At 53.5% G+C, this 23,636-nt stretch overlaps 9 protein-coding genes and 1 non-coding gene across 10 annotated transcripts; 6 read left to right on the top strand and 4 right to left on the bottom strand.

Moving 5' to 3' along the window:
- The first annotated feature begins 2,472 nt into the window (after window positions 1-2,472).
- On the top strand, window positions 2,473-3,313 carry ASPSYDRAFT_342418 (uncharacterized protein). Its single transcript, XM_040845211.1, has 2 exons — window positions 2,473-2,731; window positions 2,785-3,313. The coding sequence occupies exons 1-2, from the start codon at window positions 2,671-2,673 to the stop codon at window positions 3,222-3,224; spliced, it is 501 nt and encodes a 166-aa protein (XP_040708500.1). The 5' UTR covers window positions 2,473-2,670; the 3' UTR covers window positions 3,225-3,313.
- Window positions 3,314-3,419: 106 nt separating this feature from the next.
- eng2 (putative GPI anchored endo-1,3(4)-beta-glucanase) lies at window positions 3,420-4,376 on the top strand (the record flags this gene model as incomplete). The annotated part of the gene is made up of 1 exon (XM_040840877.1): window positions 3,420-4,376. A coding segment is annotated over one exon (957 nt), but the record flags the coding sequence as incomplete, so codon positions are not given.
- Window positions 4,377-5,822: 1,446 nt separating this feature from the next.
- ASPSYDRAFT_t18 lies at window positions 5,823-5,916 on the top strand. Its single transcript has one exon. It is a non-coding gene; the product is annotated as a tRNA-Phe (tRNA).
- Window positions 5,824-6,268, top strand: ASPSYDRAFT_39441 (uncharacterized protein). Its single transcript, XM_040845897.1, has one exon. The coding sequence runs from the start codon at window positions 5,916-5,918 to the stop codon at window positions 6,189-6,191; it is 276 nt and encodes a 91-aa protein (XP_040708498.1). The 5' UTR covers window positions 5,824-5,915; the 3' UTR covers window positions 6,192-6,268.
- ASPSYDRAFT_1156386 (uncharacterized protein) lies at window positions 6,237-8,139 on the bottom strand (the record flags this gene model as incomplete). The annotated part of the gene is made up of 4 exons (XM_040840024.1): window positions 6,237-6,888; window positions 6,979-7,393; window positions 7,453-7,533; window positions 7,601-8,139. 4 exons carry the CDS (start codon window positions 8,137-8,139, stop codon window positions 6,370-6,372), a joined length of 1,554 nt encoding a protein of 517 aa, XP_040708497.1. The 3' UTR covers window positions 6,237-6,369.
- Window positions 8,140-9,065: 926 nt separating this feature from the next.
- ASPSYDRAFT_39439 (DUF1295 domain protein) lies at window positions 9,066-10,851 on the top strand. The gene is made up of 2 exons (XM_040845896.1): window positions 9,066-10,008; window positions 10,085-10,851. Exons 1-2 carry the CDS (start codon window positions 9,095-9,097, stop codon window positions 10,410-10,412), a joined length of 1,242 nt encoding a protein of 413 aa, XP_040708496.1. The 5' UTR covers window positions 9,066-9,094; the 3' UTR covers window positions 10,413-10,851.
- On the bottom strand, window positions 10,556-12,107 carry ASPSYDRAFT_142801 (uncharacterized protein; the record flags this gene model as incomplete). The annotated part of the gene is made up of 4 exons (XM_040841274.1): window positions 10,556-11,095; window positions 11,159-11,834; window positions 11,888-11,923; window positions 11,974-12,107. The coding sequence occupies 4 exons, from the start codon at window positions 12,105-12,107 to the stop codon at window positions 10,556-10,558; spliced, it is 1,386 nt and encodes a 461-aa protein (XP_040708495.1).
- A 680-nt stretch (window positions 12,108-12,787) lies between these two features.
- On the top strand, window positions 12,788-13,813 carry ASPSYDRAFT_75241 (uncharacterized protein; the record flags this gene model as incomplete). Its single annotated transcript, XM_040850793.1, has 2 exons — window positions 12,788-13,033; window positions 13,083-13,813. Exons 1-2 carry the CDS (start codon window positions 12,931-12,933, stop codon window positions 13,811-13,813), a joined length of 834 nt encoding a protein of 277 aa, XP_040708494.1. The 5' UTR covers window positions 12,788-12,930.
- Window positions 13,814-14,039: 226 nt separating this feature from the next.
- Window positions 14,040-16,117, bottom strand: ASPSYDRAFT_140955 (Zn(II)2Cys6 transcription factor; the record flags this gene model as incomplete). Its single annotated transcript, XM_040841093.1, has 5 exons — window positions 14,040-14,291; window positions 14,354-15,205; window positions 15,260-15,885; window positions 15,944-15,984; window positions 16,038-16,117. The coding sequence occupies 5 exons, from the start codon at window positions 16,115-16,117 to the stop codon at window positions 14,040-14,042; spliced, it is 1,851 nt and encodes a 616-aa protein (XP_040708493.1).
- Window positions 16,118-16,422: 305 nt separating this feature from the next.
- Window positions 16,423-19,812, bottom strand: ASPSYDRAFT_139852 (uncharacterized protein; the record flags this gene model as incomplete). The annotated part of the gene is made up of 4 exons (XM_040840990.1): window positions 16,423-17,550; window positions 17,600-18,662; window positions 18,726-19,483; window positions 19,552-19,812. The coding sequence occupies 4 exons, from the start codon at window positions 19,810-19,812 to the stop codon at window positions 16,423-16,425; spliced, it is 3,210 nt and encodes a 1,069-aa protein (XP_040708492.1).
- Window positions 19,813-23,636: the final 3,824 nt, after the last annotated feature.

Genomic DNA, 23,636 nt, shown 5'->3' with positions numbered 1-23,636 from the left:
GCCGCCTCTTGCAGAATCCTGCAGACCACGCAGATCCACCGGTGAAGAATGACGATTCATGAAGAGCGATGAGTAAGGCTGCAGACTCAGCGCGGTTGAGTCAATCCATCCGCGCCCCAGGCCCACTCCCTTAGTGAAAGTTTGTTCCCCAGTCCTGCGGACCGGAATTTTGGGGCTGCGGTGCGTTCCCAACCGAATAACGGCAGCTCAGTCTCCTCTCTGTTATGCTTGACGATTCAATGATGTAGAATCTGAGCATTGGGCAGTCCACGCCCTGCCGTGTCTCTGTCCAACATCAATGGCTCGTCGTCCATCGCTGGGTCGCGGACGGCAGACAGCACTGACAGGACCGTGACCGGTGACCCTCGTTAATATATTGTCTATAGTAGTATTAGTAGACTATTTAAGAGGCTTGACCGGCGCACGACTCGTGTTCTTCTCCGCTCATTAATCTCGTATCGCGTAGAACTAATGGACAACTCGCCTTCGATGCTCACCACATTTGCCTATCCTGGAATTGCGGCGCAGACCGAACAGGTTGCGTGCTGCGCCGCGAAAGTTAAACGCGCAGGAGCAGCCATGGCGTTTACCAATTCGGCCGGCGTCGAGGAAGGTGGCCCCGGCGTATGGTGATGCACTATGCAGTCGAGATTAAGAAAGTGGACAGTGAGTGAGCGGGCAGGTCGATCAGGGGACAGTCACAGGGGAAGTGGGTGAACCGCGTCTCTTGATATCCGCACTTCCAGAAGCGAGCAAGTCAGCAAGCAAGCAATTATCCTTCTTGCAGCCCTGATTCCGGTCCAGCTTCAAGGTTTCAAGCCCTTCATGATTTCAAACAAGGCAGATCCCGAATGCCGACGATACCGAGAATGGGAATCTGAAGATCCCCACCCATCGCGGTTCTGCTTCGACCCACAGGGCGACCGGTCGTGGACTCGTGGACTCGTGAACTTGGGCTATCCCAGACAATCTTGCGAGAAGAGGAAAAGGTCCGGTCGGTCGGCTGTTACTGTCTGAGTTTGACTCTGATCCACGCTTGTGATGACTGTTGCACAGGCACCGCTGCGGTAGTGGCACTGGCACAGACTCCCTACATAAGACTATACCTCATCAACAATCAGATTAATATAAATGGACCATTGGCCAAGAGGATCTTCAATGATCTCCGTACGCAGTTTGCATCGTATCATCGTATGACTATGGACACTTGCAGTGGCAGGGGTACTACGGCACTAGAATCAGGGTATATCTGCCATTGCCTGCCGTTCAGCCGCTTATGCCGCTGCTAGAGAGGACCTTGGAAGGTGCCGTGGATGAGAGTAGCAAATGATGCTACTGCATGGGCATTTGCCAATTATCCGTGCTTTGTTAATAAGAGATGGTTTCATCTTATTTCGTCTTCATTATTCGCGGCTCGATGAACAGCATACGGTGTGGTTTATTAAAAGATGGTCAATGCTCACAAGGCTGGAGATCTACCCTGCAGTATTTCTGCCCCCAAATATTGCAACATTGCAAAATCGGCGAAACGATAGATACCTTGAGCTCCTAGTATACGTTATCATTCTTTCCATCATCGATCCGAAGATATCTCCCAGCAACAAACCTAGAGCACACCATAGCCTGGAGTCAGTGTAAACCACAGATCTTCTTTGCAATGTAGATCAAATCGGGTTGTCTCCGTCCTCTCTCCCCTGAGCGGATCTCACGAACAATATGCACGAACTCGCGGCTGCGTATACACCAGAGGCACAAGGGGTTGCTCTTCACATTCAGACACTCGGAGACCAATTCTTGCAGTTAGATGATTAATCGTGTCGCGATGCTGCGATTGGACGGGATACGTAGTTTGACCGGATTTGGCGCGACTTGAAGGCATTGCTGCCGCCTGAGTTGTGCTGAGGCATGGATAGTGTCCCAGGTAGAGCTGCTGTGCTAATGGTGGATTGAATCCGCGGATCAGGATGCCATGACCGCTGAGATTCGAATAATAATAACCGGATTGATATGGTCCCGATACTAGTAGAGGTCAGTGTTAAGCATGGATATCTTCATTATTTCTTGCGATCAGAGAGCAAGTCATAGACGTAGTTGAAGTCAACATCGTCCAGATGAAACGCGACTCGGTCCGATGCGTTGTGGTTGGGACTGCAGGCGAACAGACCCATATTTTCGTCAACAATATGCCGGTTCTTATGCAATGTTCCATGGAACTGACGCTGCGAACCATGGAACGGCTGCATAGTTCGCGAGGTCTGTTTTGACAGATGCATCAGTTATTTCAAATTGTCAGTTGTCTCCTCGTCTTGAAAGATGAGATGGGCGTGTTGTGCCTCAGGCAAGAACCCCTCTTTTGTTTCTCCAGAATGAACTTCACCTTCGCCTTCACCTTCATCTCATCTCATCTCATCCCTGCATGACAGATCAGGGGAATCTCCAAGCTCGGCCGTCATGTAATTTTCTCTCATTTGAGCAGGCGGCTGGGCTCGCTCCACAGCCGTGTTCTCTCAAGTCTCGACTCTCGACTCTCGACTCTGGATGCGACGCTGGCCTGGTTGGCGCCCGATCGCTGAATGCCTCCTGTGGCGCCGACACGGAATGCTGCTGCCAGTTGCCACCACAACACAATTCACTCACGCTCGTTAATCATCTGCTAATCGATCAACCACAATGGTTCTCTATTCAACTAACGCTCTGTACACAATAGGTCTATTCAGTCAATTCAGAAGATGTTCGTGTTCGCGATTGTTGACCTTTCGAGACTGCTACCTCCCCTGTTTCAAGTTGACATCTCGCGTTTCAGACGCTGCAAGGAGACTCCACTAGACGCCATCGTTGTCGCCGGAGCTGCCGAACATGCCTCGATGAGGCATGAGTTATCTTGGCTCGTCATTGCGCTGCTGTCTTTGCGCTCTCATTTGCTGCTGCTGCTCGACTCAATTCCTCATGCTGCGCTGGCCACGCCTCTGGATTGGACGGCGCCACAGTCCAGATTGGGTCCTCTGGCGCTGTTCAACAATGCGCGAGCGTTCCAGATTCCAGACCTGCGGCCTGCTGTGCTGGTCGTATATAGGCCCGTTGCCCAGGGTCTGCAGCTATTCTGTCTCACATACTTCAGTTCTCGTCGTTTTTTCTTTCTTGCTGTCCTTGCCCTCTGCATTCTTTGTTGGGCCACTTCGTCATTGCGGATTGATTCTGCATTTTTTCTCTCCTTCGTCATTTGACTTACTACGTAACTACGGCCTTGACGGTCTATTTCCATTCCTTTTCATTCTCTGATCTTGATCGATCGATCTATTTGCATCTGCTCCCTGCATCCGCTAAAGCAGTATATTCACTCGTTTCGTATAGCAAATCTACACCTATTACAAGAAAAGTTTCTTATTTCAACTCATATTACAATGTCCTCCTCATCCTTGATGCGGACGGTGGGCTCTATCGCTGCCTCTGCCATCATCTTCCCGGGAATCGCCCAGGCCACCGGCGATTACAAGCTGAAACACTCCTGGGAGGGCGAGAAGATCCTTGATCACTTTCACTTTTTCGACGCCCCTGACCCCACAAACGGCTTCGTCACCTATGTCAACCAAAGCCATGCAGAGGATGCCGGCCTCGTGAAGATCACTGACAGTGGAAGCCTCTACATGGGCGTCGACTATGAAACTGTTCTCACTGCCGATGGACCAGGCCGCGAGTCTGTCCGTATCGAGAGCAACGAATACTACGATCAGGGTCTCTATGTCGTCGACATCCAGCACATGCCGGGCAGTATCTGTGGTACATGGCCTGCCTTCTGGACAGTCGGCCCCAACTGGCCAACCGACGGTGAGATCGATATCATTGAAGGTGTCAACCAGCACGAAGCGAACAAGATCGTGCTGCACACCAGTGGCTCGTGTGATGTCGGAGGCGAGAAGGACATGTTGGGCGAGATGACATCGAGCGAGTGCGGTGATGCATCAGGCACTATCGGGTGCGTGGTCGAGGGCCAGAAGGGCTCTTCCGGCACACCCTTCAACAAGGGTGGTGGCGGTGTCTATGCCATGGAATGGCAGGAGAAATACCTCAAGATTTGGTACTTCCCGCGATCTGAGATCCCCGAGTCCCTTTCCAACGGCAAGCCAGACACTTCGTCGTTCGGCAAGCCCATGGCCCACTTGCAGGGCTCATGCAACTTCAAGGAACGCTTCACCCACCAGAAGATGATCCTCGACACCACTTTCTGCGGTGACTGGGCCGGCGGTGTTTTCGGTGACAGCGGCTGCCCTCTCAGCGACGAGAGCAACCCCATGCAGAGCTGCGTCAACTACGTCGCAGAGAACCCTAAAGAGTTCAAGAATGCCTACTGGGAGCTCAACTCCATCAAGGTTTACCAGGTTGGTGGAGACTCCGAGGAGGCTCACGGAACTCAGGCCGCTGCCACCACTAGCAAGACTACAGAGGCCGCTCCCGAGACTACTGCCACTGCTCCTTCAACTCAGACCGGGGCCGCGACTCACGAGACACTCGCGCCAGTCACCAGCACCACGGTTAACACTCGTACTGAGACCGTGACTGAGCACGCGACTGAGACTGCTGCCGCCCCAGCCACGACCGAGGCACCCAGCGCCCCTTCAAATGTCGAGCCCGCCACCTCGCGAACTTCTTCCAAGAAGAAGACTAGCTATGTCACTAGGACTACCACTCTCTGCCCCGCCGAGAACCTCCACACCGCAAACGTCGTTCCAAACCCAGTCTCGACGAACTCGGTCCCTCCGTCAGAGGCATCAATCGAGACAATTGAGTCCGTACCTGAACCAGAAACCACATCCGCTCCTGCCACCCATGAGCCCGAAGCCACAGCTACAACAGAGCCTTCAATTGAGACTGTAGCCGAACCAGAAACTACATCTGCTCCTGCCACCTACGAGCCCGAGACTCCGGCCACAACAGAGCCTTCAATTCAGTCCGTAGCTGAGCCGGAAACTACATCTGCTCCCGCTGCAACCCACGAACCCGAGACCCCAGCCACAGAGAGTGCTCCAACAACTGAGACCTCCGTCGATCCAGTCGCGCAAACCACTCCTGCCGCACACGCACCCCAGGAACCAGAGACCTCGTCGTCGTCCGTTCCCCCAGCCAGCGTTATCTACACTGCTCCTCGTGAGGGCACTACAAGCAGCAGCAGCAGCACCTCGTGGAAAATCAACGCCAGCTCGTCAATGTTCGTCTCCGTCCCCAGCGCCGAGCCATCATCTTGGAAAACCACAGAGGCCGGCATTCCAAGCGGCGCCGAGCCCACTGCCACCGGCTCACCCACAACGCCATCAAGCCCCGTGTTCACCGGCATGGCTAGCAGAATGTCGGCGTCCGCGTCCGTCATCCTCGGCGCCCTCGCGCTCCTGCTGGTAGTTTAATTCTAATTTGGCCAAGCCTTGTCTCTCTGTTTATTTTATACCGTATTCAGTGCGGTTGCTGGACCAATACCCTTCAAATTGCAGTGTGCGTTTCGCTTTATGTTGTTTTGTTTGTATAATTAGATTGGCTGTCTGGCGAGAATCATACCCCAGCGCTACTCGCTTGAGTTTCTTTGATGGAACCATCCTCTAAATTTGTTTCATTTCCTTCCGAGGCAAGAATAGCTAGATAATAGAATATAACCCTCTCGATTATGAAATTTCTCCCTCGCTATTTATAAATTATACCTGGATGTACAGCTTCTATCCACAGCCCTGAGCGCTGTTGTATTACAGGAAAAAAGTATGTGCACACTTGACTTTCGTTAAATTTATTTATTTTATTCCTCGCTTAATAGTCAAGATCCGAAACAATCAGCACAAAATGGGGTTATAGCTCAGCGGGAGTAGCGTTCGACTGAAGTTTCAACTTCATTCATCCTTAATCGAAAGGTCCCCGGTTCAATCCCGGGTGACCCCATGTCTTTTTCCTTTTTCTATTCCTTTTTGATGTTGGGTTGTTTGTGTTTTGTGGTTCGCTTGGTGGGTTTGGTTGATGGGGCTGCGGTATTTATGTGGGGCTGGATTGTTTGTTGGATTATTGCATTGAGGATGGGTCATGCGAAGGCCAGTTTTTACTTGGGAAAAACAACTTCAGTTAAGGGAAGGTATTATATAGACAGGAAACGTAGTACTGTCATCCGTTATGTTTTTGAATTAAATGATAGACGCTCGGGAAGTGTGCCTTGGAGATGAATATATATTGGGGCACACCTGTTTGTTGTAGATTGATAGATAGTATTAAGGTTACAACAAGAGTTACCAAAACCTCGTGGCATTATAGCAGTCAGATGTTATACGCTCAATTCTTCTACCCAGGGTGTTTCTCTGGAACAAATTGACCTGCCGCAGTGCTCCATTGACCTCGGCAACCCTAGCAATAACCATCAATACGCCCCGAACCAACCACCTGCATGATCTTCCCATCCTCAGCAAAAAGCAACAGATCCTCAGATCCAGCCTCAAAGACCGGCCATTCAAAGATCACTCCACTCTTATCAGGATTCGCCTTAACCCCATCCAACGCCAGCCGCACAGGGCCCTGCGCCGGGTCTTCCACAAACGACAACCACAGCGCCTGCATGGCATAGCTGACATCCCACTCGAACTCGGTCGACGGACCACCGTATTGGGAATGCGTGCCGAAGAGGAGAGGTAGTTCGGAACTGTGGTACGCGCCGAACCAAGGTAAAGGCGAGATGTTGGAGAAGTTGCCTGCATATTCGTATCGGTATGTGGTTAGACCGGCGAGAACACGGTTCGTTGCCTCCTCCGCAACCGGGCATGCGATTACGGACATTGTTGAGTTGAATAGAGCGTCGGCTCCTGGTCCGGACGGCGTGAAGGGCACGAAACCGGCGCCTTCGTTGCTGTTGCTTCCGATTATCAGGGGCTGCAGCGTTAGGAGTAAGTAAGTAGGGTTAGCTTGGCTTTGTTTTGGCTCTGTTTCTACAGAAAGGGTGAGCAGAAAAGGGTTACGTACCGTCTGTGCAATCTTGCCCTCTACGCCGCGCTGCGTCCAGTTGGCAAAGACCGTTTTGTTATCGACGATCGGAGTAAACGCCAAGGAGGGACTGGAGTTATTGCCCGTGTAATACGACAGTGCATTCTCCAGTGTCTGCGCAGGTACTTCTCGGACACAGCTGAGGATTGCAGCGTCATCGCCATCACCGCAACCCACCAGACCAGCCAAGAAGGTGAAATTGGTCTGCGCGACGTCGCGGTTCCGGATGATAGTAGGCGCACCGGAATCCGCAATGAGGGCATTGACAATGGGGTCCTCGGGGTAGCCGTAGGGGTAGACTGTCACGCTTGCTGCGCCGGCGGACTGGCCCCAGAGAGCGATTCTCCCAGGGTCGCCGCCGAAGTTGGCGATGTTTTGGTGAACCCATTCGACTCTGCATTCAAGAATTATTAGCACCTGCTGGCTCTGATGGGTGTGGTTAAGGCTGCCTACGCTAATCTCTGGTCTAGCAGGCCGACATTCTGGTCCTCCAAGGCCTTTGAGTTGGGAAAGCCAAAGACATTAACTCGGTAGCTGCATGAGAATCTGTCAGAATCAAACTGAACCCCAATATATATTCAATGCAATTGCCGTAACGAACTTCATGATAACCACAACATGGTCCTGCGTACGCTGAACCCACTGATCAGGAATCTTATACAGCGACGCCTGCCCACCACTCGTGAACCCACCACCAGGGATATAAAGAAGCACAGGGAGCGGTCGCTGCTGGGACCGAATATTCTCCAACCGCGGCGCCCAGATCGACAAATACAGACAGTCCTCTGAACTCCCGCCGCTAATCAGGAATCCGTTCTCGTAGGTTGTGTAGATAGTCGAACTGTTCGAGTTGACCTGCTGCATGCACGAGTCGGGGAGAGCGAGAGCTTTGATGGTCGTGCCATTGGGCTTCTTGCTCTGCGGCGGCGCGAAGCGTAGATCCCCGATTGGGGGTTCGGCGAAGGGGACTCCGAGGAATTGGCGGACGTCCGGGGCAGACTGGTTGAAGAAGCCCTGGATGGGACCGCTGGAGGTTTGGACTAGAAGGCCTGCACTGACGGAGCTGTTACTGGACGATTGAGCGCCCAGGGCATGCAGGGCAAATAAGAGAGAAACCAGGCTCTGCTGAAGGATCCGCATTTTGTCGGTGACAGTCGTTCAGGTTGAGCTCCATGGACACTAGGAACATGAGTAACGGCTTGCCTGCCCTTTATACATGCTGTAGGAACCGATTATCCGGCTGGTAGCTTGACGTGAAGGACACGGCAAAAGGCATCATTTCTGTGAGATTCGAAACAAAAGAACGGCAGAACGCTTAGCCATGGAGTAAGGGACGGCTCGTATAAATACTGTCGAGATTAGACACCGGCCTAACAGATGCTACTCGTGGATAATTGTCGAGCTGACAGCCAAGTGGGGAACGTGCAGGCCTGTATGGGGAAGCCTGGGGAGTCGAGTTAGGGCGCGGGGAAGCAGATGGGGCTGTTAAGGACTGCCTAGGTTAAGGTACGCAGGATGATGGATGGAAAAGCGCTCTGCCGGCATATGCAGCTTGTCTAGTGCTCGACAACTGTGCACGTCTTCCCTCATACTAAACCAAGCCTCTGGACCATGTACCAGCATTGCAGACCGCCGATTTACAACAATCAAAGTCTGCGCACGACTGGAGATCGACTGAAGTCGTAGTGGCGGTACTTGCTTTAGCGAATTCTTGTACAATAGAAGAGTATGACTATTTTGTTATTAGAGTAAGATTCTATGGTTCATTGCAATATTTAGCCAATACTAAGAAGACGTTTAATTTAGTGTACGGCGTATATGGGCTCTACAAGTTGAAGCCAGCCAGCCCTATCTTGACAGCTACCGGTACACCAGACCAACCAGCATCATATAATTAAGATTTATTTTATTATATACTCTTCGAATAACCTAACATGGTCCTTGTTATTAAATTGTGCTCGGTTGGCAGCGGAGCAGGCGGAATGCGACTGACGTCAGGATATCAACATGGATGATGCAATGCTGAGGTAGTCGCTTTAAATACAACCCCCCCAGCTCCTTTCCCACTTCAATTCCCCAAATCCTGTCCACCAAAATGGCAGAACAAGACATATACGGCCGTGGCATGTCTACGGGCTCTGTGCCCCTAGACAAGGCCGCACAGCACCTCCCAAACGCCCCCGGAGGATCTGGGGGCGCCGAGCAAGACCTCTACGGCTCACACTTTAGCTCGGCCTTTGAACACGCCAAAGAGCGATTCCCCCATGTAGGCGGGCCAGCCCAAACCAGAGTCATAGACGGCTATCCAGCCGACACGGGAGCCGAGCAGGACCGCTACGCCTCGCACTTCCGACCAACCTCAGGCCAGAACATCGCAACCGTGGGCCTCCTCAATTCCACCGTCCTCCCCTCATTCAGCTTCCATGCGGCCTTCTCTGCAATCGCATACGGCATCGCGCGCTACACCGACCGCGCCGAAGGCAAAGACTGGCTGTGGCCGACCGGAATGACCTTGAACGCCTGGTACAGCGCCGTAGGCACAAAAGTCCTCCACGACGGCCTCCCGCTCTCAACCGCCTGGACCAGCCTCAACTACAGCGAGAAACTGCTTCTCGGCGGCGTAACGGCGTGGGGCGTGCGTCTTTTCTCGCGGATCGCCAAACGCGGCATCGAGCGCCGCGCCGACGACCCGCGGTACGACGCCGCGAAGAAGAAGGACCCCGGGTTCTGGAATAAGGCGCTCTTCAATCTGTTCCTCCCTGAGGCGGTGGCGCAGACGCTGATTTCGTTGCCGTTTGTGGTGCCGTTCCGTGCGACGGGCGAGAGTATGCGGGCGTCGCCGGCGCCGGGGGATGTGGATCGGTGTTGTGCGCATTCGCTTGCGGTGTTTTTGTTCTCGGCTGGGTTTGCGATGGAGGTTCTTGCTGATGCGAGACTTGCGAGACATAAGAAGGAGGGTGATAAGGGGATTTGTCGCGAGGGGGTTTGGAGTGTTGTCAGGCATCCGAAGTGAGTTCCCATACATACCATCATATATCTATATCCCAAGTACAATGTATCTGGAATACATTACTAACCAACGAAGCTACCTCGGCGACGCGCTCATCCACGCCTCTTTCCCGATCTTGCTTATCGGCGCGGGTCTCTTCCACCCGCTTGCTGCGCTGGGCCCGATCGTGAACTATGTCTTCCTGCGGTTCGTCGGCGGAGACCGCGAGAACGAGCAGAGCCAGGCAGAGCGGTACGCCAAGGAGGACCCCGTCAAGGCGCTGCAGTTCCAGGACTATCAGCGGGAGAAGAACAGCTTCTGGCCGGACTTGAAGGAGGCGAGTAACAAGTGGACCTGGATTGTTGTTGGTGCTGGTGCGGCGGGTGTGTTGCTTGAGAGGGGCTTGAAGTCATTGACTGCCTAGGGATATTTTTTTGTATAGTAGTACAACATTCATTTAATGGAGTTATCTGATTCTAGTAATGGCAATATGTAAAGAAAAAAACGCCGGTAATCCCGTTATACGTATCATCATCTAGGCTATACACACATATATGGTATAGTAGGTTACACCCGCGGCGCAACCTTGACCTTCAAGAAAATCTGCAACGCAAGGTACGACAGGACACCCGTGAAGCACAACCCGCTGATAACCCCAAAGCCCATAAGGTACTTCGGCTTATCAGAATCAGGAAAGAGGTAGGCGCCGTAAATCTGGGCCAGGTTGCCCATGGCATTCACCAGGGCGAGCGAGATTGCACGCACCTCGCGCGGCATGTCTCCGAAGCTGGTGGACGCGTAGGCGAGCGACAGCCCGTTCGACGCCCAGAGGCCCATGGCCATGATGACCAGCAGGGCGTAGCGGGCCTTGAGGTCGTAGACGGCGCAGATGATGATCGAGCAGACCATTGCGACGAGCATCATGGCGACGAGGAAGTAGCCGCGGTGGGCCTGGTGGTGGTCGGCGAAGTAGCCCACTATGGCGTTGCAGACGAAGGCGGCGGCGTAGATGGGGATGACCATGTACTGGGCCATGTTGCCGGTGTAGCCCAGGCCGGAGACAAGGGTTGGGTAGAAGTAGGAGAGAGTGGAGGAGCCGACGATTGCCTGTGTATGTTAGACTCTGCAATGTAAAAGAGATAGGGAGTGAGGATAGAAGGGGGCCGGTACCATGTAGCCGACGACAAAGAGCCATGTTTTCCAGTTGCTCAAGCTGCGTTTGAGTGCTTGGGAATGGGTTAGCGCTGGGCCGTCGTTTGTCTCAACCATCATCGCCTCAGCGGCCATTCTGGCTAGGGCAAGCTCGCGCTCCCTCTCGGTAAGCCGGGACGTCGTGGCAGGGAAGTCAAGGAGGAGGAAGCTGGCAATGATGGAGACACCAGCTGTGGCTGCCCCCTCGACAATGAACAGCCACCTCCAGCCAGCAAGACCATGGGCGCCGTCAAGACTTCCGACGATGCCACCAGCGATCAAGCCGCCAAAGGCACCAGAGAGGATAGCGGCCGAGATGTAGACAGCGAACCGCTTGCTCTGCTCGGACTTCTTGTACCACGAGCTAATGACCAGGAGGACACCGGGGGCGAACCCGGCCTCGAGGACACCCATCGCGACTCGGAAGCCGACGAGGCCCTGGTAGGTCTTGACAAACGCCATGCCGATAGTCACGCAGCCCCAGACGAACATGATGATGGGGAGCCAGACGTTGGGCTTGATGTGTTCAAGAAGCATGTTGGACGGGATTTCGAAGACGACGTAGCCGACGAAGAAGACGACCAGGGCGATGGAGTAGCGGTTGGAGTCGAGGTCGAGGTCTTGTTCCATGCCGGCGACTTTGGCATTGCCGATGCTGCAAGCTGGTGTTAGTGGTGGTTTCTCGAGGAGACAGCGTCTATAACTTACTTGGTTCGGTCCATGTAACTCAGCAGGTACATGATCCTAGCAATGGTTAGCCTGGTATGCCTCAGCCATGAGAATACATCACCCACCAGATGCATGGTAGCAGGTACAAGTCAATCTTCCGGACCAGCTTCTTCTCTTCGTCTGTTCCTGGGACATAGGTCGCCGCCAAAGCCTCATGGGTGGCAGCAGGCTTTCCCTCGATGTCCTCTACCTCAGCCATGGAGGCAGTGTCATGGGCGTCTTTCATATTAAAGACCAAGTCGACCAAGTACGAGACTGCCAAAAGGGATAAAAGAACAAGGGGAATGCACAATGCAGATGTGTAACGAAACTGCAGGACAACGGCCGGGCTCAAGTCGATTTATAGATCAGCGTAGCCAAGTCACAGCCAGGCAAGCCCTCCAAGCCGGCAACCAGGGGGACACAAGCGAGAGCGGCGGACAACGGCATTGGCCTCGAGCAGACAAGCCAGCATCTCGGTAAGAAAGCAAACAGGACCAGTCCAAGACAAGGAAGCCGGAGCCAGGAATGACGCATACGGCATGGCCTGATCGCGTGGTGTCTGGGGTTGGAATCCAGGCTCCGCCCCCGGTATCCGGATTGCAGCCCGTCTGGGGTTCGGGAGTGTCTCTGCGTCGTGTCAACCTGTCTTGCTGGACGAGGTCCACCGAGAGAGACTGAGAGAGTGGCAGTCTGACAGCGAGAGAGAGCGAGAAAACGAGACGCCCCTGATCCACTTGGACAGTCCGCGTGTCGGGGCCACCGCTGGATGGGTGACTACGCGCGTCGCGGCCACTGGGTCTGTGCCGCCAGAGCTGGACGAGTGAACATGAATCAGATACGGCCGGATGGACCAGCCTTGCCTCGAGCTGCGTCCTCGTCTGTGATGTCTGGATGAGGGGCAGCGGGAGCCGGATTTACTCCGTTGGAGGGGTGCCATATCTTTTGTTCATATATAAGTCGAGTCTCGCGGTATCTTGACATCTCAGCATCTATCCTCTACTCTTTCTCATCTCAACATTTTACAACATATACTCTGCACAATGGCCACAAACGGAACCTCAGAAGCTGCTCCCGAAGTGGTGAGCACCCTGCCCGGACCCAACCACAACTGGCAGGTCACTCTCGCCAACAAGGTCATTGCCAGTGCGTCTCCTTACACTTTAGGCGATTGAATGCGAACTAATATCAACAGTCACCGGCGCAAACCAAGGAATCGGCCTCGGGCTCGCCGAAGTCTGTCTCGCCAACAGCGCCGCCCACGTCTACTCCCTCGACATCTCCACCCCCAGCGACCCCTTCAACGACCTCGCAGCCAAGAACCCCAAACGCTTCTCCTTCATCCAAGCCGACGTCACCTCCGAATCCAGCGTCCAAGCTGCCCTCGACCAAATCGTCTCCGAACAAGGCCGCTTCGACGGCATGATCGCCAACGCCGGCGCAACAAAGCACCAGCCCGCCCTCGACTTCAGCCTCGACCAGGTCAAGCGCCTCTTCGAGCTGAATGTCTTTGGCGCGTGGAACTGCGCCACCGCCGCCGCCAACACTTTCATCAAACTCGGTGTCAAGGGCTCCATTGTCTTCACGGCGAGTATGACCAGTTATCGCCCGAACCGCGCGGCCCCGAGCGCCCCGTATGGTGGGACCAAGGCCGCTGTGCGCAATATGACGCATACGCTTGCGATGGAGTGGGCGAAGCACGGGATTCGGGTTAATAGTATCTCGCCTGGGTTTGTGAAGACGGCGCTTACTTACTATGTGGAGACGAGTCCGGACTGGGAGACCAAGATGAAGTATTATGGGGGGATGCCGCGACTGGCCCTGCCGCAGGAGTTGGGCGGTGCGTATGTTTATCTGTTGAGTGATACAGCGACGTATACGACTGGGATTGATATCCCGATTGCGGGCATTGTGGGGGCTTGGTAGGTTGGATCGGACTTTGTATGTAGTACGTTTGATAGACGGCGTTTGGGAATGATTCTTCTGATTGTGACTGATTTTTTTTTTTTTTTTGTAAATTGTATCCGAGTCGTAGTAGAATAAGTTCTATGAAATGTATGCAGCAGACAACCACCCATAACATCAGACAAGTCTAAATCATTTACACGTAGAGTATAGAGTAAACATGGGTATAATATATAATACAAGTCTATCAAGACGCCATCTTCCCCTCCCCCGCAGCCTTCGCCCACTCCTTGCGCAAATCCTCCTGCATCGTCGCCATCGGCCACCCGGTACGCGCCTCACAGGCCCGGATCAGCGAAATGATCGTCTCCTGCTGCGCCCCGTCCTGGACACACAGTCCGGCGCCGAACAGGCACTGCGCGGAGATGATCTGGCAGCTCGGATCGGTGAGTTCCATGGCAATACCACAGATTGTGGCGACGGCGTCGGTGAGTGTTTTCTATGGCCTGGTTAACTTTGGAAACCTTTAGGATGTTATAGGAAGAAGTCGGACGCGCATACTTGAAAACTGCGATACCCTGCAAACCCGCTCGGGACGGGCCGATGCAGACAGACAAGGATCTTCGCAAAGCTGTACACCTGCAGCGCGACCCCAAATGCCGGCGGATGGATCCAGATCGGCGCCCAGCCATGCACCTCGTCGCGGTTCTCGGTCGGGAAGGCCTTGAAGGCCGCATTGGAGAAACTCCGCCACCGCTCCAGCATATCCATGAGTTCGTTGCCGCGCTCCGTGCGTAACCGGACCTGCTCGAGGTCGACGTCGGCGTCGGCTTCTGCATTGGCGTCTGGGGGCGGCTCGGTGCAGTAGTTGACGGCCTGGCTGAGGAGGTAGACGGCGCGGTAGGCGAGGTCGTCCTCGCTGAGGTCGGGGTAGTCGACAATGGGCTGCCAGAAGCTGAAGCAGCGGCGGTGCTCGCGAAAGGCAGCCCAGAGGTCTTGTCGCAGCCAGGCCCACCAGACGGCCTGGCGGAGGCCGCCAGACGCGCCGTTGACGTCTTGGGAGCGCTGGATCCAGAAGACGCCTTTGAGGTGGCGCTGCCAGTTGGAGTTGGGCTCGCTGGCGTCGAGCATCTCGTAGGTGCTTACTACGATGGCGGTCGCGAGGAGCTCCTCGCTGTGCTTGTAGGAGTTGTACTGCAGAGCAGTCGAGACATAGTGCAGGGTCTCGTAGTAGAATTGGATGGCTTCGTTGGGGTCGACAAGGGGCTCCGTCACTGAGCCGTCCGGGGTAGGTGTGGACAGTGATGAGTATCGGGCGGACAGAGCGAGGATGGCTTTCATGAGACCGACATTGCGCAAGGCAAGCCGGGTGGCGTAGTGAGAGAAATGCTTATGCGGGTCGAACAGGTCAAGCTATTTTGTTAGTATTTGTTAGTATTTGTGAGATTGGTGATAGAGCCGACTTACAGGAGCAGCAATGCGCTCGGCGAACCTCCGAAAGAGCGCAGCCTCGGGCTTGGATAAGACAATATCCGCATCAGCCTGCCAGGCCTGTCGCTCCGTGAGGTGCGGCGAGTAGAGGTGCGTCGGGGTGCTGGTGCGATCGTGGAAGTGGCTGACGGACCCGCGGGAGAGCCGCGACCGGGCGGAACTGGGCAGACTGAAGCCATTCCCAGCCTGGGCGGCATCGGTCGCGAGCAGGTTCAGCCACTTGGTGCTCGCATGGTCGCCATTGACGTCAGGCGTCACCGTCTCGGAGGACTGCACAGACGGCAGCGCCTGCAGGGAGCCGGAGTAGAGGCCAGGAATGGGCGGCTGGGGGCGAGTGTCTGGATACAGGGCAACGAGCTCGGGATCCAGGATGTTGTGCGTCTCGGGACTCGGCCCATCGGTGGCATCATAGTCCAGCGTGGGGGCCACAGGGCCGGGCGGAGCAGAATGGGGAGAGCACAGGATGTTCTGGATGCGCGATGAACTGGACGCCGTTGTTGCAGAGACAGCAGTGGCAGAAGCAGAGGCTGGAGTGCCAGCGCGCGAGGCATCGGGAAAGACGCACTCGCGGTCGGAGTTTGTACACGGGCCGCATCTCGGCTCTGATTATAAGATACTGCAATTGATATAGAATATGGGTATTGGATGTGGTGGACTCACTTTGTTCGTCGCATTTCTTGTGCCTGGTGCGGCACGTCAAGCTGCACATTCGCAGTTAGCACCCACCACCACACAATTGACAAGACAAACTCACCAGCCAGTATTCGTGCGCAGGCCGCGACCCCGGGGCTTCCGAATGCGCTTCTTGACGACCTTGGCCGGGGCGCTCTCCATGATGCTGGCCGCGAGGCGTGGACAGGGACAGAGCTGCAGGGGGACAAAGAGAAGAGTCGTGAGAAAAGAAATCCCCGCATTCTGCCGCGTCTCGAGTCATCTCGCTGTCTCTGTCTCTCTCCACTTTCTGTTCCTCTTTTGTCTCCGCCGTCTCGAACTTCTTACTTCTCGCTTCTCCCCGACTGGCTTCCTGTTCCAGTCATTCCGGCCATACTACGCCAAGATAAGGCCTATGCAACTGCCAGAATGATAACATCAGAACGCATATCTCATTAACCATACTAACATACATCATCACTCGTCGGTCAATTCCACCGCCGCATCCAGTCCTGCGCATACCGAGCCAGGATCCCATCCTGCACAATCCTCAGCCGCCCATTGCGCAGCGTCATGCTATCGCGCTCTGCCCTGTCCGTTCGGAATTTCTTCGGCGCAGACGCCTCTTCGCTGCCGCTGCCGTACATCGAAGCGTAGTGCTCCGCTAGCTTGACGGCCGGGTTGACCAGCTCCTCACCCCGGGCCTCGCTCTCCCGCAGTTTCCCCAGCCAGTCGGCGAACGCGACGGTCTCGAACTCGAACCCATGCTGCCGGAGTGTATCCAGCATGGCGGTCCAGGTGAATGTGCGCGGATTGCACAGGTTGTAGATCGAGTCGTCACCATCACCACTGGAATCATCCCCATCCTCATCCGAGCTGAGCGAACACGCTCGTGCAATCTCCAGCAATGAAGCCGCGAGCTTATCAGCCGGCAACCATGAGCACTCCGTGTCCAACTCGGGCAGTGCCTTCAGCGTCAGCGCAGACCGGATCATGAGCGGAATCGCCTCCGAGTCATTCCACAGACCCTTCTTCGAATGCCCCGAGATCTGGCCGATCCGGAGTGAGAACGTCCTTGCCCCGGCCTTGCGAGCGTTGCTGATGATTCGCTCGCCGATGAGCTTGGAGCGTGCGTAGCCCATGTCCAGAGCGCTGCCGGAATCGGGTATGGGGCTTTCCTCTACTTCAGCTGACGAAGAGGCGAGTGCGGTTGAGATCGAGGAGCAGAAGAGCAGGACCGCCGGTGCTGGCATGTGTACTGACAGCGAGAAATCGACCAGGTTGGCGAGTCCTTGGATGTGCGGGATGAAGCTGGTCAGTGGGAGGTTGAAGTTCACTGGCCAGGCAGAATGGACGATCAGGGAGACGGACTGGCGCATCTGTTCGATGGTGGATTTGTCCAAGCCCATATCGGGTTCATGGAGGGCGCCCTTGAGTGCAACGATCTTCCTCGTTCGGTAGTCCAGGACGTCGAGGTCTTTCTGCGCGAGGGCGTCGAGGATTGCTTCCTTGGGGTTGTCTCGTCTTGTCAGGCAGTAGACTGTCGATACAGTGTCGTCGTTCAGTAGTCGATATAGAGTATGTGCACCGATGGACCCGGTTGCCCCAGTCAGGATCTAGATATGATTAGCTTCATGAACTCTTAAATGAATGCATCAAACTTACCACGCCCCTGCCATGTTTCCTTTCTGAAACTGGAACATGATCCCTGAACGACGAGTACCTGGCAACCAAGCCCTCCATAGCATCCCCATCTTGATGGACATCTTCAGCACCAGCCTGCATCGCACATATCACCTCTGCCAGCTTCGAGACACAACCAGCTTCAAACACCACATTCTGCCCAAGACCCTTCCCATCCTTCATCGCAAAATCCCTCACCACCAACCTCCTCAACTGAATCGCCTTCAGACTATCAACCCCAGTCGTAAAGAAATCCGTCGCAGAGTCCGCAATCGCCATTCCCAGCCCCAGCTCCTCCCGGACAAGCTTCATCAAATGTCCCTCCGTCTCCTCACGGCTTAGACTCAGCGTCCCACCAGCAGTACCACTGTCAGCTCCTCCTCCCCTCTCTTCAACCCGCGTCGTATACAACCCCTCAATCACATCCGCATACTTCGCATAAACCTGCGCCCGGATCATAGACCCCTTATCCGTCTGCGGCCGCACCGACCCAACAGGGAGAACAGCCACCATCTCCCTCGTAATCTGGGAGAACTGCTCCGCGCGCGAATTCGCATCCTGAATAGCCGGCCAAACGGCATCAATGAACTCCCTCTCAGAGAGGGGGGCCCTCGTCTTCTCCGCCTGGCCTGCCCGGAAAAGCAAAAGCCCAGGAACGGCCTTGCCAACACCCACGACAACCGCGTCCTCCACAATCGGGCTCTGCTTGATGCACCCCTCGATCGGCAGCGGGAGGACCTTCTCGCCGTTGAGCAGGTTCACGCGGTCGTCGAGGCGGGAGACGTATTTCCAGCGGTCTGGGATGGAGGGGTGTGGCGTGAAGACGTCGCGGGAGTGGTAGGAGCCTGGGGGCTCGGAGGAGTTTGAGGCTGTGAGGGCTGGATGGCCGGCTAGGTAGACGCATTCGTATAGATCGTTATCTGCATTAGAGGATAGAGGCTTCATCCAGATGAAGGGGGTTAGGTTTGGGAAGAAGCGGAGGTAGTTCCAGTAGGGGTCGGATTTGGGACGGGAGATGGATTCTGCGACGAGGCCTGCTTCGGTTCTTGAAGGCGGTTAATTTCTCAGTCCAGAATTGGATATGGAGTGTTAGGAAGGCTAGACTTACAGTCCGAATGATCCCCCGAAATGCACTCCCTCGGCGACGAGTCGGTCCCCCAGGTCGTCGGGGCAGGGTGCACCCCCGTATGTGACGAGTTTGCAGGATCGAAGGGCGTCTAGTCCCTTGATACTGTCGACAAGAAGCTGAAGGAGATATGGAACACCCTGGACTGACTCGGGCTTAGCTGCTTCCAGTGCGGCGACGACAGATGGTGTCGTTAGTGGCAGTGCGGCATCCCACATGTACGCGACCTTCCTCATATACATTGCCTGCAGCGCCGTCGACAAGCCGTGCAGATGGTACCATGGGAGGGTGTTGAACGAGGTAAGACCTGGCCCCCGCAATGGGTGTGTCATGATGGCTTTGTGGCTCAGGAACAGGGGCTTGGGTGTGCCCGTCGACCCGGAGGAATGGAGGATTAGGGCTGTTCGGTTCCGGGCTGCGTCTCGGTTACGGCTTCGGTGGAGGACCAGGACAGATGGGCCTTCTGTTGTGTCGGTTTGGGAGGGTCGTTGGATGATGGGTCTACAGGCGACGAGTTTCTGGCGTAGGATCTCGCCGATGGTTGTGCGGATGGTTGGTGTCTGTCCGTATAGAATGGTGTCGCAGCCGACGGTGTCAAGGAGCGAGACGCATGCAGGAGCTGAAAGACGAGGAGAGAGCATCATAACGGTGTATCCTATGCGACTGAGGGCGAAGAAGGTGACGACCATATTCAGGTCTGAGAGTGTGAGTAGGGCGACAACATCGCCGTCATTCTTGGGCTGCACGGTGGTCAGTCAGTCAAGTTATGATATTACCCCAGAACGAGAAGTGCAACAGCCCGACTTACCGGTCGAATGCCTGATTCCAGCAACATACAGACAGCCTGGTCAACCATCGCATCCAGGTCCTCGCCTGTGAAGAATTCGTAGGAGGCCACGCCATCCTGGGTCTGCTGGGGATACGCCAGAATCGGCTCCTGAACTGCATCGGCTGCTCGCAACCGAATCAAATCGTCCAGAGTGTTGAGCCGGCCAAATCGCTGGACCAACTCGTCCGTCTGGCTTTGAGCCTGGCTTTTGGAGGGCTCACTATACTGAGGGATCCCCATGGTGTCTCAGCAAACTTAATCTGATTTCGAGAACTGGGTAGGACAGGGGGCAGTGGCCATTTAAATCACGACGAACAGCGCCCAGCCTAGCTGGCCACCATGACCCAGATCTTGATTTAGATCAGGACTGGGCTTGCAGAGACAATCCCATCTGCGCAAATCCACACATGCGACGCATCACCCTTGCAGCTGTCCACACTTGGCACTGACAGCAGGCTGGGTGGAACAGTGGCGAGCATCAGACGCGAGACCAATGCATGTCTACCAGTATAGTATGCGCAAGCTGGAGTCTAATTTCAGCTGCGAACTACTGTCAATTTGATTTGTTCCCTTGGTACAAAACACGCCTGCACTATTAGTCGTGTTCGAGCGTAAGAGGCTTTCGCCCAGCTAGACGGCGACTCCGAATCGCAGGATAGCACTACGCAGGAAACTCCCTACCTCACCGATGTTAAATCCCTTCCCTGTCTAGTGTGACACAGCGTTTCAGCTGCAGAGATTGCATTTCATGACGTTCCAAAGGACACAACAGCTGCGGCATTCAAGCCAGACAGGACTCCTGTCCGTCGGCTGTTTTGACCACCACCACCACCACCACCACCACCACAGTCTAAGACTCCGTAAAAAGGCGCTGGACTGGTAGTTTCTCCAGAGTCCGTGTCTCGAGATGTCTCCGAAGTCAGAACGTGTTTTGGCCGTGGCTCATATTTCGACGTGTGGTCCGGGGCCTGAGACCTGACAGGTCTGATTCGGGGCGCGCCTCTCCATAAAGTAGTCCATCCCCATGATTCATTCATGTCTTAAATTAGGTTTTTGAGGAATCTGCACTGACCCAGGTCATGGCTTGGTCTGTGCTGGGAGTACAGATCAAATTGTAAATAAACAACTCTGCGCTGGGTATATGGTGGCGATCTAGGGCTTCGGCAGCGCCGGTCAGCCAGCCCTGTCGCTCGCCAATTGTCTACATAATAGATAATTTTAAACGAGATAATGCAGTATTTCAGAGGATGTTACTCAAATGCGGCTGAGGGATTGTTTGGAAAACAGCATCAATTGACCGGTCTACTCAATCAAGGACCGTAAAAACCTTAGAAGAATGGAAGCCCAAACAGTAATGCTCTTGACGCTCTGAGAGAGTATGTAGGCTAGGTCTAGGGCTTTCATTATAGGTTATTCTTATTGCCTTTTCATCCCTTCCAATGCATCGGGCTCTGTTCTAAAAACGATTCTGTGCAATACACTTGATATTTTCTTTTTTCTTGTATACAAATAAACAAAAATAATAATTAAGAAACTACCGACCTTATTTCCCAAGCTCGCCATCAAATTCCATACACATGCTGAGTCTCCTAGCTGGACAGCCGGTGTTTGATATCCCGGAGCCACTCACGCAATGACCGGCTGCTACGGGTAGGTTTGAGGCGTTCTTCAGGTATAGCCACCCTCTTTGACCAATCTTTCTGGAAATCAGATGCCCATTCGCGCAGGCAATCTACCGCATTATCAATCCGGTCCATGAGACACCCAGCGATGGTTCCAAAGGGGAGTGAGTAGCCGCCCGCTCCGGCTGTCATTCCTGTGCTCTCGAGACTCTCGAACAAATAATTAACTGTTGTCGACCATCCATTAGCCTTGTCTACTCCAGGGAATGGGTTCCTTACTAGTTTCCAGTGCCCCGTCGAGATCACCCAGCATGCAGCGGATGTCGTTGCGCGTGTCAGGGTCCGCTTCGTGGAGTCGGCGACGCTTAGGTTGCCTTACGGGTTGGGGTTCATTGGTATGATAGAGGTCGATGTCTTTGACGAAAGCCTCAAATTGATCTCGACTCTGCATCAGCCTTGATCGCGTTGTAGCTGCGATCCCGTGTCGAGTTTGCTCGTCAATGCGGTACCACTTGTCCCTTATTTGGTTACCCAACTGAATAAAGATCGGGTACGGGGGTGAATTTTTGCTCGGCATATTTGCGGTTTGTATAATATAGTTTATTTTGATAGCAAGAACAGGATTCTGCTGCTGAGGTCAGATGTCGATGATCTATGTCTTTTATATTGTCGCTCAATCGGCCAAGTCATATGGGCCTTCGAAAAGAAGAAGAAAGGAACAAAGGATAAATAAAGTGTAACGAGAGAAAGAAGGCTAGATAATGAATAGAAACAATAAAGTAATGTTAATGATTATCCATTGCCACACATTATAATATAACAGTGAAAGAAATATATTACCAGCCTGATATATACATTATCAGTCAGGAGTAAAGAGATCTGCAACCAAGCATTCAAAGCAGGCAATATACATTATGTCCATTTCAGCCTTGAAGTGGAAATATCAGGAGAAAATACTTCCTTTCAGATCACAATTCTGCTGTTGTAAAGTAGGAAAGATGCGGCCCCATGCCGAGGGCTATTACAGGTTTCTTGACGAGCATTGGAGTCGAAAGAACATATAATGACTGGGAGAATAGCCTTTTTGGGCAATTTATTGGTAAAATTAGGCGCCATATTTTCAACTTTACAAAGGCAATGGTATCCAACAGGAAGCGTATCTAGAAGTGAGAGGAGGATTGTCTCCCGATAGGCGAGTAAAGTCAAATGTAAATTGCATAACATATACTAAACGAATAATGACAGCTAAATCCAAGTGCATCAATGCTCAGGGCCAGGAGAATACATACCAATTGCCGCTAGGTAATCGTCGCAGCGCAGCTATCACCCGGTATATCAGGCTAGCCCTATGAGCTGAGTATCTACGCAACTAAGCATTCATTTGTCGGTAACGAATTTGCTGGAGACTTCTGGCTCTAGAATATTCAGTGTTCCCATCCCTAGCCTGAACGACGCTGGTGCCGATTAGGTACTCAATGCTTGTTTCAATGTTCCGGATCGCAATGCCGATCATCGTCTCATACTGATTCGCAGCTCCAGGACGATGTGGATGAATGGCAACGAGGCAATGTCTCAATGCCGCGATTTCTGCCATCAGTTAGTCGAGTGTAATTGACAGGAGAATTTTAAACCAAATCAGACTTACCATTTGATAGAGTCAACTCAAGCCTCTCCACTTTCCCTTTGGCATCATGGATAGGGCCGCGTGCCAGTTCGTTCAACTCCCCCGGTCTAGAACCCCTGGACCTGCTACCATGGCCCCAAAGGCGATCAAAGTTTGCAGCCCAAGCTTCGAAAATCATTCGGTCCTCGATCAAACTGTTTATACAAACTTCCTTGACACTCCGGGAGTTGATGAGGTTCTGCATGTCCTGGAATTTGCGGGTAACCCTAACAACTGCCGGGCTGAATACCTGATCATACTCAAAAGGTGACGCTGGTTGCCATTTTTGCAGTTAGGTCTGTTGAAGGTATGATTGAGGATAAACTAGGTATATGCCAGGTCGAGAGCGATTAAGGGAAAAGGTACTTGCTATATAACTGTATCCAGATAACCTCTTCAAAGCCCTTTAAGCGCATTGTTGCTCTACCAATTTCCAGCAAACAAAGTTACAAAGACACGAAGTACAAAATAAAAACGAAGAAGTAATAGTAAAAAGAAGTTTTAGCTTACAGTAATGACACTGAGATATAATGGTTTGCCATGCAATATCATAAAGCAAACGGAGGCAGCCCACGGCTGGCTGAGCATCCAAATGTTCTTTGGGGAATTGATGGGACAACTCTCTAACACACTTCTCTAGATTGGCAGAATAAAGAAGCCAATGCCTGCATTATAACGGTTGACGCGGAGTTTGTATGGTATTGTCTACCGGAGGTTGTCATACTTCACTTTAATGCCACGGGGTCAAAGTGATAACGCCATTCAAAGATATTCAGTTC

This window comes from Aspergillus sydowii, assembly GCF_001890705.1.
Source record: "Aspergillus sydowii CBS 593.65 unplaced genomic scaffold ASPSYscaffold_1, whole genome shotgun sequence".
NCBI classification, from domain to species: Eukaryota; Fungi; Ascomycota; class Eurotiomycetes; order Eurotiales; family Aspergillaceae; genus Aspergillus; species Aspergillus sydowii.
The sequence above is the reverse complement of the archived record's forward strand: the minus strand, read 5'-3'. Positions and strand labels throughout refer to the sequence as shown.

Excerpts from the sequence above, each read along its gene's own strand:
- ASPSYDRAFT_342418 (XM_040845211.1), top strand. The coding sequence starts at position 2,671 with ATGGTTCTCTATTCAACTAACGCTCTGTACACAATAGGTCTATTCAGT. Across the intron at positions 2,732-2,784 it reads ATTCAGTCAATTCAGAAGAT|TTGACATCTCGCGTTTCAGA; the intron begins GTTCGTGTTCGC and ends CCCTGTTTCAAG.
- ASPSYDRAFT_39441 (XM_040845897.1), top strand. The coding sequence starts at position 5,916 with ATGTCTTTTTCCTTTTTCTATTCCTTTTTGATGTTGGGTTGTTTGTGT.
- ASPSYDRAFT_39439 (XM_040845896.1), top strand. The coding sequence starts at position 9,095 with ATGGCAGAACAAGACATATACGGCCGTGGCATGTCTACGGGCTCTGTG. Across the intron at positions 10,009-10,084 it reads AGTGTTGTCAGGCATCCGAA|CTACCTCGGCGACGCGCTCA; the intron begins GTGAGTTCCCAT and ends TAACCAACGAAG.